Source organism: Enoplosus armatus, chromosome 18 (assembly GCF_043641665.1).
Source record: "Enoplosus armatus isolate fEnoArm2 chromosome 18, fEnoArm2.hap1, whole genome shotgun sequence".
Lineage (NCBI taxonomy): Eukaryota > Metazoa > Chordata > Actinopteri > Centrarchiformes > Enoplosidae > Enoplosus > Enoplosus armatus.
In genome coordinates, this window is record NC_092197.1 from 8,525,522 (window position 1) to 8,540,439 (window position 14,918).

Sequence of the window (14,918 nt, forward strand, 5' to 3'; positions counted from 1 at the left end):
CATGAACATCCACACAAATATTTTATCAAATCTTTTAAATATTTACGCTGTATGACTTTACCTGCAGTCGAAAACAACAAGGGTGGAATGAGGCGCAGTTAAGCAGGCTGTACTGTTGGTTTATATAATTCCATGTCGTTGTTTTTTTTTTCTTTAAAGGTTCAAGTTGGATCATTATACAGAGAAAGGCACCTCAAGCAACTTAATGAAAACATACCCTATCACAAATGAACATCACAGGACACTGGTTAAAGAATCCAAAAAATAGTGATTTTTGATGCTTATGTCAGAGTGAATGAATAAACACAACAAAGCCACTGCATCACCAGACTCATTAAATATTTGTGTTATTGTGTTTTTTGTCTTAAAATCTTTTACTTTAATGTAAATGTTCAAATCTGTGAGTTCAGAACGGCTTCATGAATTATTAAAATGCTCCAGTTGCTCTTTGTTATTGTCTTAATTGTCTGACAGGTAAGACCACAGTGCGCTGCCAGATGTGTATTGGTTTCCCACAAATGCTTTTGGTGAGACGGAGTCGCGCTAATTAATGTGGTACCACACTGTAATTAATACTGCTTTACCGTTCTTGTTGACAGCGTGGTTGCATATACTAAGTCATTTTGGTGTGAGCAGTTTTTCTTTTTCCTGTGCTCGTCAGGGAATTTGCACGTTGGAAGGTGAGGAACACAGCGATTGAGAGAAGGGACCTGATCCGGAACCCGGTGCCACTCATGCCTGAGTTCCAGCGCAGCGTACGCTTGCTGGGCCGCAGACCCACTACTCAGCAGTTTATCGACACCATCATTAAGAAATATGGAACCCACATTCTCATCTCAGCCACCCTGGGAGGTAAGAGGGGTTCACTGCTTCCTTTTGCTCACTTCCATGCTTGATTAACAGTTTTGACACACTGTTTTAAATGCGTTTTACACATGGTTTGTGTTTTGCTTACATGCTTCATGTCAATTAAGTCTGGTCTGTTTTCCCCAGATATAGGCGTGTAACAATATGTCTGAGCCTCGTTCCTATTGTGATGAAGATGTGGAATATTCCTAAACAGAAAAGCACATATCTATGCAGAAAAGTCCTATTAAGTACTAAACTGCTACTTCTGGATATGAAAGTTTAAGGTGAATTTCATTAATTAACATTAATTAATATGTATAATTTAAAAAGAGATTCATTTCTCATTAAATTTATAATTATTAATCCCAGATAATACATGCATACAGACAGAACCCTAACAACAAGTTAATGAATAAATAGTTTTCTATTCATTTGCACAAATAAATATCACTATTCAATGACCCCTTATGATAATACTGTGAAACTGCACCACCAGGGTGTCCAGGATTATTCATCTGCCTGTTTGTAACAATGTCAGAACAGCTCAGTGGAGCAGTTTGGGGTCAAGTTGTTCTCCAGGGTGTTGGAAAAACTCTCCCACAGCAAAACTGCAGCTACGTCAGAGGACAGGACAAAGCAGACCAGAGAAATGTTCACAAACCAAATGACTTTCTTCCAAAGCGAGATTAGGGCAACTTGAAGTGAAGTACCAGTACACTTACTGAACAATTATTATAAGACATCTTTGCGCCAGAGCAGCATCCATGAAATTTGAATCAGGTTATCATTTGTAAATTCATCATTGGATGGTGGTTGTATGAGAAGTTAATGTAACAGCATATAAGACATTTACATACACATACCTCAATACATTTAAATTCAGGTATGTGGATTTGTCAGTTGTCCAGGATTGGTGCACAGCATTGACTCCACAATGACCAAAGAAATCTCAATTCTGAACAGGTATTCCGTCTCGTCTGGCTTAGGTTGATTTTCCAGCAGGACAGTGACCCTATGACAAAACTATATTATAACCACTGCGATATAATGACCAAACATCATCCCCACTGAACACTTTGGAACATTTGATAAGTGAAAAGGCAAAACATACTGTAACATCATGAAAATAATGTGACTCAATCTTGTGCAAGCAAGGTGTGACTGCCAGCAGGAAGCTGTCAACCTACCACATTAGATGACTCAGGTTTAATAGTTTTCTTGCATGATAAATTACCATTCTGTATCTTCTATCTCTATCTAATGATACATATGTCTTATACATGTGGGAGAGAAAGGGCTAGGGTTATCTTTGAGTGAAAACAACCAGATAAGAAAAAAAATGTTGAAAATACTTCAAATGTGACGAGCCAGATTCAAACACAACACTGAGTTTACAGGGTGGCTCAGCCAACTGATCCACATACAGTATTACACTGGATGGTTAAACATTGCATGAGTTTAACTTTGTACACATAGCCAGTAGATATTTCACCATCTGTAGGCTGGCAGTCTAAGGATGGTCTAAGGATCTAAATTGTTCCCACAGGCAATATGATGGGTTTACAGCCCCAAAAACACCCAACATCAGGTTTCAGTTGCCACAGTGTGTGCTGACCTCCAACCAGAACTTGAAGACATTTTCACACAGCCTTGTTCACTGCCCCAAGCAACATTACATGCAAAATAAGAACATAATGCGATCAGTAGAAATTCATCTTCTGAATCGGCTCTCAAGGGTCTAACAACACAGCTTCAATTTCATTCACAACACCCCAGGATCATTATGGTCATACATATGATAATTGCATTTTTATGTACATGCCCAATTTAACCTGAAGATAATCTTCTTCATAAGTGCTTGCACTTATGAACCTTTCATTGAAATGGTGGACGATGATTATCATATGTATTGTAATTTATCTACAGGCACTTATTAAAAAACGAAAAACAGAAACTCATTTCAGGTGGCCTGTACGAGAAAAGAAGCACTTTCACAAACGAGTGTGTACAGAAATGCTATTTTTATGAAACAAAAAACATTGTTGATAATTTATGAAGACTTTCTTTCAAGGCTTCATTTTATTTTGGTATTAATAAACCATCCCGACCCCAAACCCTGCAATTGTTGGCAATTATATATCTTTAAAGTCACATGAAATTCACTATTACAAAAACTCACCATGGAAAGGAGAATAAATGCCTCTAATGGATGATCTCACTGTTTTTGGATGTGCTTCCCAAAATAAAAGTTAAGCACCCCTGCTGTCCAAGTCTAAATATAAATGGCTTCTCCCTCGAATCTCTTATCTTATCTCAAGCTCTGAGGGATGCATGAAGGCAGCTAACTGTGATCACTCTGCCAATTGCATTTCAAAGATATAATTAGTAAGATAATCCGCTCTTTTACTCAAACCCTGTATTATATAACTCTATGCATAAAACATTGCCAAGTAGTCGCTCCTGTTCTGTAAAATTATGTTTGTCGTTTTGTAATCTCACAATCAAATTCCTTTGAGAAAAATCCATGATACGTTTGTCATGTTTGATTATGGTTAACTTTGCAGACATGTATTGAACCTACGATATAAATTATGTGGAGACCCTTTGTATTTAGAAAAGAGTTAAAACAGGGCCAGTCCTTATTGTGCAGTCCTGTTGTCGAATAATTACAGAACAAATTCAAACTGTTTTTGTATGCCAGCACTGATACTTCAACTAGAACCATCGATGCTTAAGCATTCAGCAGAAAAACTAAATCTGGTTCTTCCATTTTAAAATCTTGCAGTGCACTTAATGTCAAACACTAGGCTTTAATAATTTAGCTAAACTGTGCAGGGTTAGAGTTGCAATATCGTATACACCCCTCTGTAAGGCGGTTCATGCTGAGACACTCATTTTGGAAAGTGGAAACACAATATTGGGCTGAAACATTATATGAAGCCAAAATGTAATTAAGTGTGTCTAAGCTCGGAAGAATGCCACCGCCACAGATGCACCAGGTGGCTAAAATTGGACAATAGTTGGAAAAAAATTAGCCACAGAAATAATCACAGTATCATTTTCAACCACAGCATCCTTCTTAATCTCATTGTATTGCATCACCTTACATTTCTTGCCTTTCATTCATTTTAACCTCTTTCCTGCCTCTGAGTTATCGACATATTATCTTTAACCTTGAGGCCATTTAGTTATGGGTCAGTACACTCTTTATCTCAATCATATGAACCAATAAATGTGCACACCAGGCTAGTGATAAAGTAAGAAGAAAGAGGCTAATTCTCTCTTTAGCCACCTACACTTTGTGGTCTCAAGAGTCATTATACAAATGAGAGGAAAGAAGTGAATTCTCCTTCTCACAGGCAACTTTAAGTTGGTGTGGTCAAGTCTAAAGAGCCCCATTAGAGATCCACTCCTTTGTACTCTATAGAAATGATTGCAATGCATAACCACGGAACCATTATGTTTCCCAGCATGTTTTTTTCTTTTTTTCTTTATGAGCCTCCTCGTTGTGCAAGGCAGCAAATGCACATTATTGTGGTAATCTTCTTCAAGTGCCACCACTGCCACTACTGACTGAGTGAAATACTACTGACTGAGCTGATAAGCTTAGAAGACATATTTGGGAAGCATCACATCAAGATAAAGCTTATTTTAACTCATTTTATTATATTTTGTTTTATACTGCAATATCTCACTTCTAACTGATTGATGCTGAAGTGACAATATTTCATTCCAACAAGTCCTCAAAATATTTCAATTTTCAGGGCGTTCTAAAATGACCCATATGACCCTTTCAAAAATAAGTGTTTTCTGATCTGGCGCCCTTACAGTTAAAGCTACACTGTGGAGTGTTTGAACACTAGCAGCACGATGGAATGTGTTTACAAATGGGTCCCTGATCAAATGCACACTTATACACAAGCAAGATCAGGTGGGTGACACAACAGTCCTGGTGCCGGTTTCACAATATTCCGCTGACCGACATTTGGTAGTGGTAACACGCACAGGGGCATATCAATGTGCCCACAAAGACAGTGAAGAAGAAGACATTTGTTTGGTCTCAAGGATGCACAGAATGCATTTGATGAGTAAAACTGAATGTAAACAAAACCAAGCTTACCCCACAGGGCACCTTTTTAAGGTGGGGTCAAATTAAGGCAATGAATGGTTAGGGAAAGAACATGGTTATAGTTTGGGAAAGAGCCTTCAAAGAAACAAATATTAATTGTTGGGTTAGGAATAGAGGACAAGTCTCCTGTGTTGATGTCACATACTTTTTATGCCCAGCCCTCCATCCTTTCCTCTTACTTAAGACTTTGTGTGACAGTAAAATGTCCCACTTCCTCTGCCGTTGTTTTTTGGTGAGGACACTCATTTAATCCTTTCAACTGATTATGTAACCCCTGTCCCTTATCCCATTTTAAACTAAAGCCCTAAGTTTAGTACAGTATTACTTCTGGATTGTACAGATAAAGTGTGACCTTTTTTTCAATTTATTTATTTATTTGTGTGTCCCTTGGCTTCATTTCATGGCAAAAACAATGGTGCCTGTGGTGCCTGGAAGCGCTGGGCAGCAACACCCAGTGCTCAGAGAACAAAACACTGTTTGTGACAATAGCCTTTGTTTTTGTCTGGATTTATGTAGACACTCTTTACTAAATACAAAGGTTTATATATTTCATTTTTATTTCCTGATGCCTGTGGAGGGGTAGTGGCCCAGGGTGCAGCGAGGCAGTGTCTCACTAATTGTGTTGTGGTTGTTACACTTTAAACGATTAATCAGATTTTATAGGTTCAAAGGATGTTTAAGGAGATGAACTTGATCATATCTGATTTAATTACAAAAAACATAACAATAATAGTGATAAAAATAACACCACTTGTCTTTGGAAATTAGACCATGTTGATTAAAAACTCTAGCTCTCAGAGTTAGTAAATGTGTGGAAATATGGTACTGTAGTAATGTCAGGGTATGCTCCACTCTAACAAGCATTTAAAAGAGGAAGAATGTCAGTTATTTCCTCTTAACACTACTGACTGACAGCGTCTGCTGAAGATGTTTTGGGAAATAATGATCAATTCCCTGCTGCTTTTCGGCTGTCTGAACATTTTAACTATCTCATACCACCTGAAGCTGAGTTTCTGGCATATGTGGTTGCTTTAAAGGAGGCATCAAAGGATGTGCAACACATGACCCGACTGCATCCTGGGTGCACATTGCGCGTGGGAGACTTGAAGCTTTAACAGAGCAAACACATCTCAGACTTCCCCGCAAAAGACACCACCGCTGTGAGTCGATGCTCCAGAATTTAACTGAAGCTGAAACTGAAAAACACATCAAAACGGTTCGACATAGATGCTTAACATCTCTGGTTTGCCTGCAGCCGCTGAGAACAATACTGTAGGTGGAGTATGTTTATTGACAATAGAATCCAGATCCTTTCTGTGTCCAGGGCTTTAGAATGGCGAAGGAGTCACTGCACAACCAAGGCTGTGTATAAATTCTGGAGGAAGGAACAAAAGTGTAAACGACAAATTTGCATTTTTGCTGAAGCTGTGAGGGACATATTTCCCCACATCTGTCATCCCCACTCCCTCATATGTTTGAAATCCACTTTGAGTGAGAGCTGCTGTTTCACCAGGAATTCTGTTGGTATTTGTTCAGAGAGGTCTAGAGCATTTGAGTTGAGAGAGAGAGAAGAGATGCAAATGTTGAAAGTGCATAACGATTACACACGTAGGAGGGAGAGGGTATCTTAGCTCCGAAGACTCATTTGCCCTCCTACTCTCTAGTGAATACTCAACCTATGTGACTGGATCAGAGACCTTTTCAGTGCAACAGTCTTATGCGTTCAGCACCGGAGAGGAAGGAGTGGTTTATTGAAATGGCTTGTGGTCACTGAGGCCTGAGGCTAGAGTTCATATGCACAACTCTCGCTGTGCCCTGGGTTGTAGTGGAAGGCTACCCAATGAAAGCTGTCAACGCTACCTTTTGCCACATCATGCTCAAAACTTTTTTGTAGTTGCTGTTGTTCTGCTGTCAACATAAAAGGTGCAGGGCATAATTGGGCATTGAGAGCGTGGCTATCTCAAAGCAACAGCCCCACTTTTAGAATATCTCCTGCATGGAGCTGGGACAATCCAGTTATAGTTGAATAGAAAACGGGTTCAATTCATTCCTCTTCTTATTTGAATGTACTGTGTGTATGCAGTTATTATTTATTTTATATTAGAAAGTCTGTCCACCTGTTTTCAAGGAGAAATTATTACAGCAATCAGTAATTTATTTGTGATGTTTTCTCGATTAATGTGAGAAAAGTTTGTAGTTTCCATATATTGCCCCGTCGACTGTTGTAAATTACACAGACTGTGCTGTACTTAGGACACATCTTTTTATTATTTTTTTCATATCTAGAATATACATGCATTCATTGTAGGGTCTGTCCAAATTTCCCAAAAGACCACAGTTTGAATGCACACAAGAATAAGTTCTAATGTGACTGTGTCTGTGTATGTATTCTGGGAATCTATATGGTTTATAAAAGTCTTTCCCCATAAAGTGACCCACATATGTACCATTAGCGCCAAATGGAGCACTCCCAGCCATTCCATTACTTTAAAGCCCTACTTGCACTCCTAACCCTCATCGACACAAAAAAGAAGGAAAAAAATGTACATGCAGTAGATGCCTTTGCACACACACTCTCACTGATTTCGAGGTGAAACAATGCATTGTTTTTAAACACCTCTCAGCTGTAAACCCATAAGCGCCACATGAGCTGATTAATTCTGGCAGCGTGCCAGTGAGGAGCCCTGTAATAATGTAACACAATGTATTACTTACAGAAAGGTGCACGCAGATGGATTTTTTTAAAGCCACAGAGGTAATGACTTTGCCTGACCAGCAGCAATAACCACAAAATATTTATGTACAGAAGACCTCCTTTATGCCACACTAAGTTGCAATAGATAAAAAAAGGGGCAGATCAAGGGCTTAATGTGAGACCATTATTTTTGTGCAGTAGTGTAAGTCAAGTGTGTGTAAGTAACTTTGCTAACCCCCGAGGGAGAGAGAGCATGGCAGCGTCAGAGAATGGGGCCTCGTCCCCTCAGTGCTTGTACTCTAACCAGGCATGAGACATTGGCCCTGACTGCTACCCACCCCTAGTCACGGTCACCACAAGTTAAGTGACCAACTCCAATGCATCGCTGGGGGCCAAATAACCATTCACATCACTGGCAACCTGAACATATGTGACATGCTCTTGAACGAGTTCCAGGCATATGGTTTGCCATCTGAACAGTAATCTTCGAAGGCAAGGTTGTGTGAGCTCGTGGAAGGGAATTGGTGTTTGCTTGTTTGCTTTTTATGCATCTGTTTCCGCTTGTAGGAATGAGGAAATGGAAAAAATTATGATGTGTGTACAATGAGCAGCTCAACCCTTTTATAGTGTGTCAACAAACAAACATATGACGTGCAAATCAGAGAGATTGTCTGGTGCTCTGCAAATATTTGGCCCTGTTTCTGCTCTAAGCGTTCACATTCTTCCCATTTGTGGCGTACAGACACTTACTGAAAGGTCACTTTTAATATAATCCCCCTGTTTTCCTGGGGACATTCAAACTTGACATACAGTACTGCGCTTACGGTGAGGGTGAGGATGTTTGGGGTTTTCATTCCTCACCTCTCAAATTTTAATTCTGGGCATAGGACTGCATTTATGGAGAGGGATTAGAGACATGCTGATTTTTTTGTGTGCATAATCAGTTTTATATTCACAGCAGTTGTGACCTTATTACAGTGGCAGTGATTTTGAATTCACACCGCAGAGAGGTGGGAACTCTATCTAGAGGATTTCAGGTCGACCCAAGTCTACGTTTGAACTATCTCAGGAACGATACCACCGCCAACAACAACAACAACAACAATGCCTCGTCAGGAGTGTGGCTTAATTCTCACAGCCAGTTATGCCAGCAAGAACCCAATTTAAGTCTTAAAATCAGATGACTGCCAACAACTCAGCAGTTAAGTTATTGTGTTGTGTGCAGATTGTTGTTAATTCAATAGACTTGGCTATGGTATTTTTCTGTGGTTTAAAAGCATCATTTATAAGAACAGGGAAAACGTATAAAATGATAGGGAAATAGAAAATAAAGAAATGGTTTAACACCTCTCCAGGCAGCGTTAGTATCACCAGAAAGGGTCAGTAATTTGATTTAACCATGCACATGAGTAATCAGTCATTCAGATGAGCAAAAAACAATAAGTGGAACAGCGGTAATCCAGGAACATGCCACACAATGCCACAGTACAGATAACAGGTACTATCTTCCTCCAGTGGCTCCACATGGTTATAACACCAGCTGCTGCTGCTCCTGTACTCGTCCCTATTTTTCTAATTTTTCTCGGCACTAATTAAATCTCTGCAATCGGTAATGTTGTTTTCTATTTGTGTGTTTATATTCAATTCCTCTTTTTTTCCATGTCTCGGTTAGCTGAAAGCAAAATGATACCAGATGTGATATATTTGTTCTCCACGGGATAAAATTCTTGAGGTAAAAATTCTATATCACTAGACCTCTCATGGAAATAATGCCTTCCCAATAGGGGTAAATCCGGGGACATTTCTGGGGATGGTGCCAGCTAGGGATAAAGCGGCAAATGTGGGGACTGTTCCTGGAAAACTGGGGCATCTGGTTTCTCAAGCTCAAACTGCTTGCCTTGGTATTCAGACCTCTGACTTATCTCTCCTGTTAAGAGCTCCATTGGCAGCTGAGATAAGCCTGGATTGGACAATTTCTCACATATGAAGATGTCTAGAGTACACTCACATTATTTATTCAGTGCACCTTAAATACTTGACTCGCTATTTTGCTCAAACACTTACATCAAGCATCAAGCATTTTTTCCTCCTCAAAACTTCCAAAGTATTAAGAATGTATTATCCTAATCATATTCCCATTACTTTGTGCTACCTGTAGGAGAGGAGGCACTGACTATGTACCTGGCCAAAAACAAGCTGGACAGGAAGCTTGCCAACGCTACTCAGAACGTGGAAGCCCTTCATCAGCTGGCCTCGTCCTACTTCATTGACCGCGACGGCACGATGAGGAAGCTGCATGAGATCCAAATCTCCACCAATGCCATCAAGGTTAGTGCATATTGAACATGCACATACACATACAATCACACATTTGCTGAGTCATGTTAGTACTGTTGTGGGATGAAACATGGATATATCATATGCAGCATACATACGGTTATTAGTACATTCAGTAAATGTTATACATGCACCTGACAACTGCATTTCAGAAAAAATAGAAATACATTGTGTTTTCTTTTCTTTTCTTTTTTTTTTTTTTTTTAGCATATATGGCTTTTTAAGTATTCTTTGCTGTGTCACCTTAATTAGACAAAACACCATAGTAGGTGTTTGTGAGTGCCTTCCTAAACAACCCTTATGACTTCCAAAAATAATGTATTTTCTGATCTGCCAGATGGTGTATAATGCAAATAAATGGTACTGAAAAACAGAAATCCAAAGAAAGTGCATCCCAATGAATTCAAGCAAGGTAAATTTATACAGATAAGCTAGTTTTAATACTCAAACTCACACAATTAACATATTTCACAAAAGTACTCATATAGAAGAGTAGGTGTGATGAAAAGAAACCAATGCAGACGATGCTACCACAGGTCGAAGGAGGATGGATTCCCAAACATAGGTTTACATACATATGACTGAATGGTAGTCTGTGATTCAAAACGTGTACTTCCTGTATGTTTACCACCAGGTGCTGAAAATAAGGTAACCATGAACATTAACAAGCTGGAACAGGGCACATAGATTGATTTAGGCATTGGACCAAATGACCTATCTTGTTTTTTTTTCTGCTAAAGACAGTCGCTTCTGTTCTGTTCGCTGTCAGACGACTGGAAACAAAAAAAGAAAACATTTTTGAGCTGTGTGAGCCTGCAAATGCTTGCCAGTTGTGGTCATTCACATGCTCATTCACCCAGGGAGACTAAGGAGAGTGGGGCTAGGGAAAGCAATTGTAAAATATAAATAACATCAAGTAAAACCAAATAGGCCAGAGATTTGGAATACCCCTCTCAGGTGACCATGTTCCAGTAATTAGCCAGTAATGTTCATTCCTGTCTCAGGTGAAGAGTGGGGTGATATCAACAAGGAATAAGATTTAGTTTTAAAACTCATGCAAATACACTCACTAAAAATAAAATGACTCTTAATTCATCATTAATATTAATAGTCATAATAACTATAATAATAAGAGCACAGAGTGAGAGATTTCTATTTACTCAATCGTGCAAACTGGAGTTCCCCTTGATATCACATTATCAAATGGCACGTAAACACACAAATCAAAGTATTGTAATCAGCAGACTATTACGTCATGTCAGAAATGTAATGACTTCTACAGTTTTTTTCTTGTTTTACTGTATCTCTAACATACATTTCATTAAATGCTTGCTAAAATTAAAGCACTTAAGACTTGAATTAAATGCACGGCCTCAAACTATACTACCAAACTGGCAGCCATAAGCATTATAATTCCATGTGTATACCTGTATAACAAATAGATAATACTGCAGAGGAGCCCAGGACAACATCCCCTGCCTGCTATGACCTTGCTCATATGCACCTGGTTTGCAAGGCTATACATATGTCACGACTGAAAATAAAGTTGGAGTGAACCTGAGTGTGCAGCACTGCTTCTGGGATGTTTTGTTGTGTGAAGATGTCAACTTGATTAACAAGTCTGCCATTCAGCAGCAGGGACTGCTTGCTCTGTTATGCTTCCAGTGTAGTTGTAGGGACCCTGATAACCCAGAGCAACTCAGTGTTGATTACTGACTGTGAAATGCATCAGTGTATTTCTAGGGCCAAATATGTCACAACACACACACAAAAAATCTGTATAGCAATATAGTGACAAAAAACAACATACTGCAAATTGAAAATGTTAATTTTCTTCTATTTTAAAACCAGTAGATGGGAGAGAATACATAAAAGCACACACTTTTGAAGCCTCTGCACTGGAGAAGCTTTATGTTGATATGGAAACAGTCAAAAAGCCTCAACCAAAAAAAGCTGCTGGTAGAATTGTGTTACCTGCCACAGTCGAATTTTACCTACACTGAAAGAGTTAGCTGGTGTTAATTTCAAGCCCAGGTGATCGTAATTACTTAGACTTCTCCGGTTTTCCATGGGTCCACGATCACACAATTCTGAGCAGAATGGAGATTGAAGATTTGAAAATAGACTGCACCACGGAGAAAAATGGAATGTCACACGATTGTATAGACTTTCATCCTGCAGCAGCGCGTCACCTCCTGTAAATATCAAGGAAGACCATCTGAACGTTAATACTGAAGTCTGACTTCAGACGGAGGGATTTTGCAATTAGGGCCCTGGAGCCCCATTTGAAAAGATAATGTCTCAGTTTATCTGGGGACCTCCTGAGATACCGCTTGTTGGTTAATATCGACCACAATTTGTGACAAACTGTCTTGTTTGACATGATGAATCCCACATCGTATCAGCAAGTTTATAGATGCAATTAATCAATTAATGTCCAGTTTTCTATAGTTATATTGATGATAACCGTTTTACATTTGCTCATCTTTGAGCTGAATAACATTTGATCAAACATGAGTTATATAATTTGACGCAGCTAATCTGGGCACTGGGAGTTTAATGTAATTGAAATGGTGCAGGACAAGATTATTGATATTTTCAACTCTTTATAGCATCAAAAATACAATTTTAATGTGAATATGGCAGTAACGCTAGTAAAGTCTCATCTGAGCAAAAGATTAATGGGTTATACCATTAATCCATAACTGCACGTCGGCTGTTTGAAGTTTTTATTTTTCATTTGATTGAATTCAGCTGTCTGGAGGCAACAGATATAATTATTTAGTTTCATTTAATTGAAAAATGGACATTATCAGAGCAAAGTGCAGTTACAGAACTTTATTCCATGGTGGCTAGCTTATTGAAATCATGCACAATCAGCACCAGGCTGTTGCAAAACAACCAGACGAACGTGTATGCACACCAAGCTGCTTGGTTGTTTGTGTGTGTATTCTAACCAAACTAGTTTTTGCAGCGCTGATCAGCAGGAGTGTAGGCATCCAGGAGGCATATTGGACACACACGGATGCTGAGATCCATGAAAACTAATTTAAATTTATCTCTCCCCTCTACATCACCAAACATCCTCAGGACTGCCCATTCCTGCCCATCCTCTTTCCATGTCTTCATTCCAGGTTACTGGGATGCAACAACTGCAAGCCTGATGCCCTTAGCATTGTTGATAAAATGCATTTCTAATTGCAAACAAAAAGGTGTCAAGGAACAGAACCATTGCTCAAATGTTGTAACTACATTTGATGGTGACGGAATAGAAAACAAGTTGCTGTGATTGTGATTTGCACGCAAAAATATGAGAAAGTGCAGTATGGGTTGAGCAAACCGTGGGCTTGTACATACTTGTACATACAGCTAAAACAGGGCTTATAATTTACGTAAACATTACATGGTGACTTTATCAGTATTGTAATGTATTGTATGCACACTGAAGTACACTATATTGCCAAAAGTATTGGCTCACCTGCCTTGACTCGCATATGAACTTAAGTGACATCCCATTCTTAATGCATAGGGTTTAATATGACGTCGGTCCACCCTTTGCAGCTATAACAGCTTCAACTCTTCTGGGAAGGCTTTCCACAAGGTTTAGGAGTGTGTTTATGGGAATTTTTGACCATTCTTCCAGAAGCGCATTTGTGAGGTCACACACTGATGTTGGACGAGAAGGCCTGGCTCTCAGTCTCCGCTCTGATTCATCCCAAAGGTGTTCTATCGGGTTGAGGTCAGGACTGTGCAGGCCAGTCAAGTTCATCCACACCAAACTCTCTCATCCATGTCTTTATGGACCTTGCTTTGTGCACTGGTGCACAGTCATGTTGGAACAGGAAGGGGCCATCCCCAAACTGTTCCCACAAAGTTGGGAGCATGGAATTGTCCAAAATCTCTTGGTATGCTGAAGCATTCAGAGTTCCTTTCACTGGAACTAAGGGGCCAAGCCCAGCTCCTGAAAAACAACCCCACACCATAATCCCCCCTCCACCAAACTTTACACTTGGCACAATGCAGTCAGACAAGTACCGTTTTCCTGGCAACCGCCAAACCCAGACTCGTCCATCAGATCGCCAGATGGTGAAGCGCAATTCGTCACTCCAGAGAATGCGTCTCAACTGCTCTAGAGTCCAGTGGCGGCGTGCTTTACACCACTGCATCCGACGCTTTGCATTGCACTTGGTGATGTGTGGCTTGGATACAGCTGCTCGGCCATGGAAACCCATTCCATGAAGCTCTCTACGCACTGTTCTTGAGCTAATCTGAAGGCCACATGAAGTTTGGAGGTCTGTAGCGATTGACTCTGCAGAAAGTTGGCGACCTCTGCACACTATGCGCCTCAGCATCCGCTGACTCCGCTCCGTCATTTTACGTGGCCTACCACTTCGTGGCTGAGTTGCTGTCGTTCCCAATCGCTTCCACTTTCTTATAATACCACTGACAGTTGACTGTGGAATATTTAGGAGTGAGGAAATTTCACGACTGGACTTGTTGCACAGGTGGCATCCTATCACAGTACCACGCTGGAATTCACTGAGCTCCTGAGAGCGACCCATTCTTTCACAAATGTTTGTAGAAACAGTCTGCATGCCTTGGTGAATGATTTTATACACCTGTGGCCATGGAAGTGATTGGAACACCTGATTTCAATTATTTGGATGGGTGAGTGAATACTTTTGGCAATATAGTGTATCTTTCATTGGGGTAATAGTCTTTATGTTTCGCCATTTATAGACAATCCAACATGAAATACACTTTTATGACCACTTTTATTGCCGTAAAGCCTTTTCTGTACAAACTCTCCTTTTCAATTTATTCCTTTACTTAATAAATTTTCACCTCATATAACAACTTGCATACATGGTAGAATGCATGTTATTTCTCTTGAAGGATTTATTGGCT

The 14,918-nt window shown here is 39.7% G+C and overlaps 1 protein-coding gene across 1 annotated transcript in view; it reads left to right on the forward strand.

The window, feature by feature from the left end:
* Positions 1–14,918, forward strand: part of brinp1 (bone morphogenetic protein/retinoic acid inducible neural-specific 1) — an 80,705-nt gene that overhangs the window by 25,239 nt on the left and 40,548 nt on the right. Inside the window, exons 2-3 of the mRNA XM_070924666.1 lie at positions 662–852; positions 9,832–10,001. Coding sequence (XP_070780767.1) covers positions 662–852; positions 9,832–10,001 — 361 coding nt within the window. The remainder of the gene's footprint in view (positions 1–661; positions 853–9,831; positions 10,002–14,918) is intronic.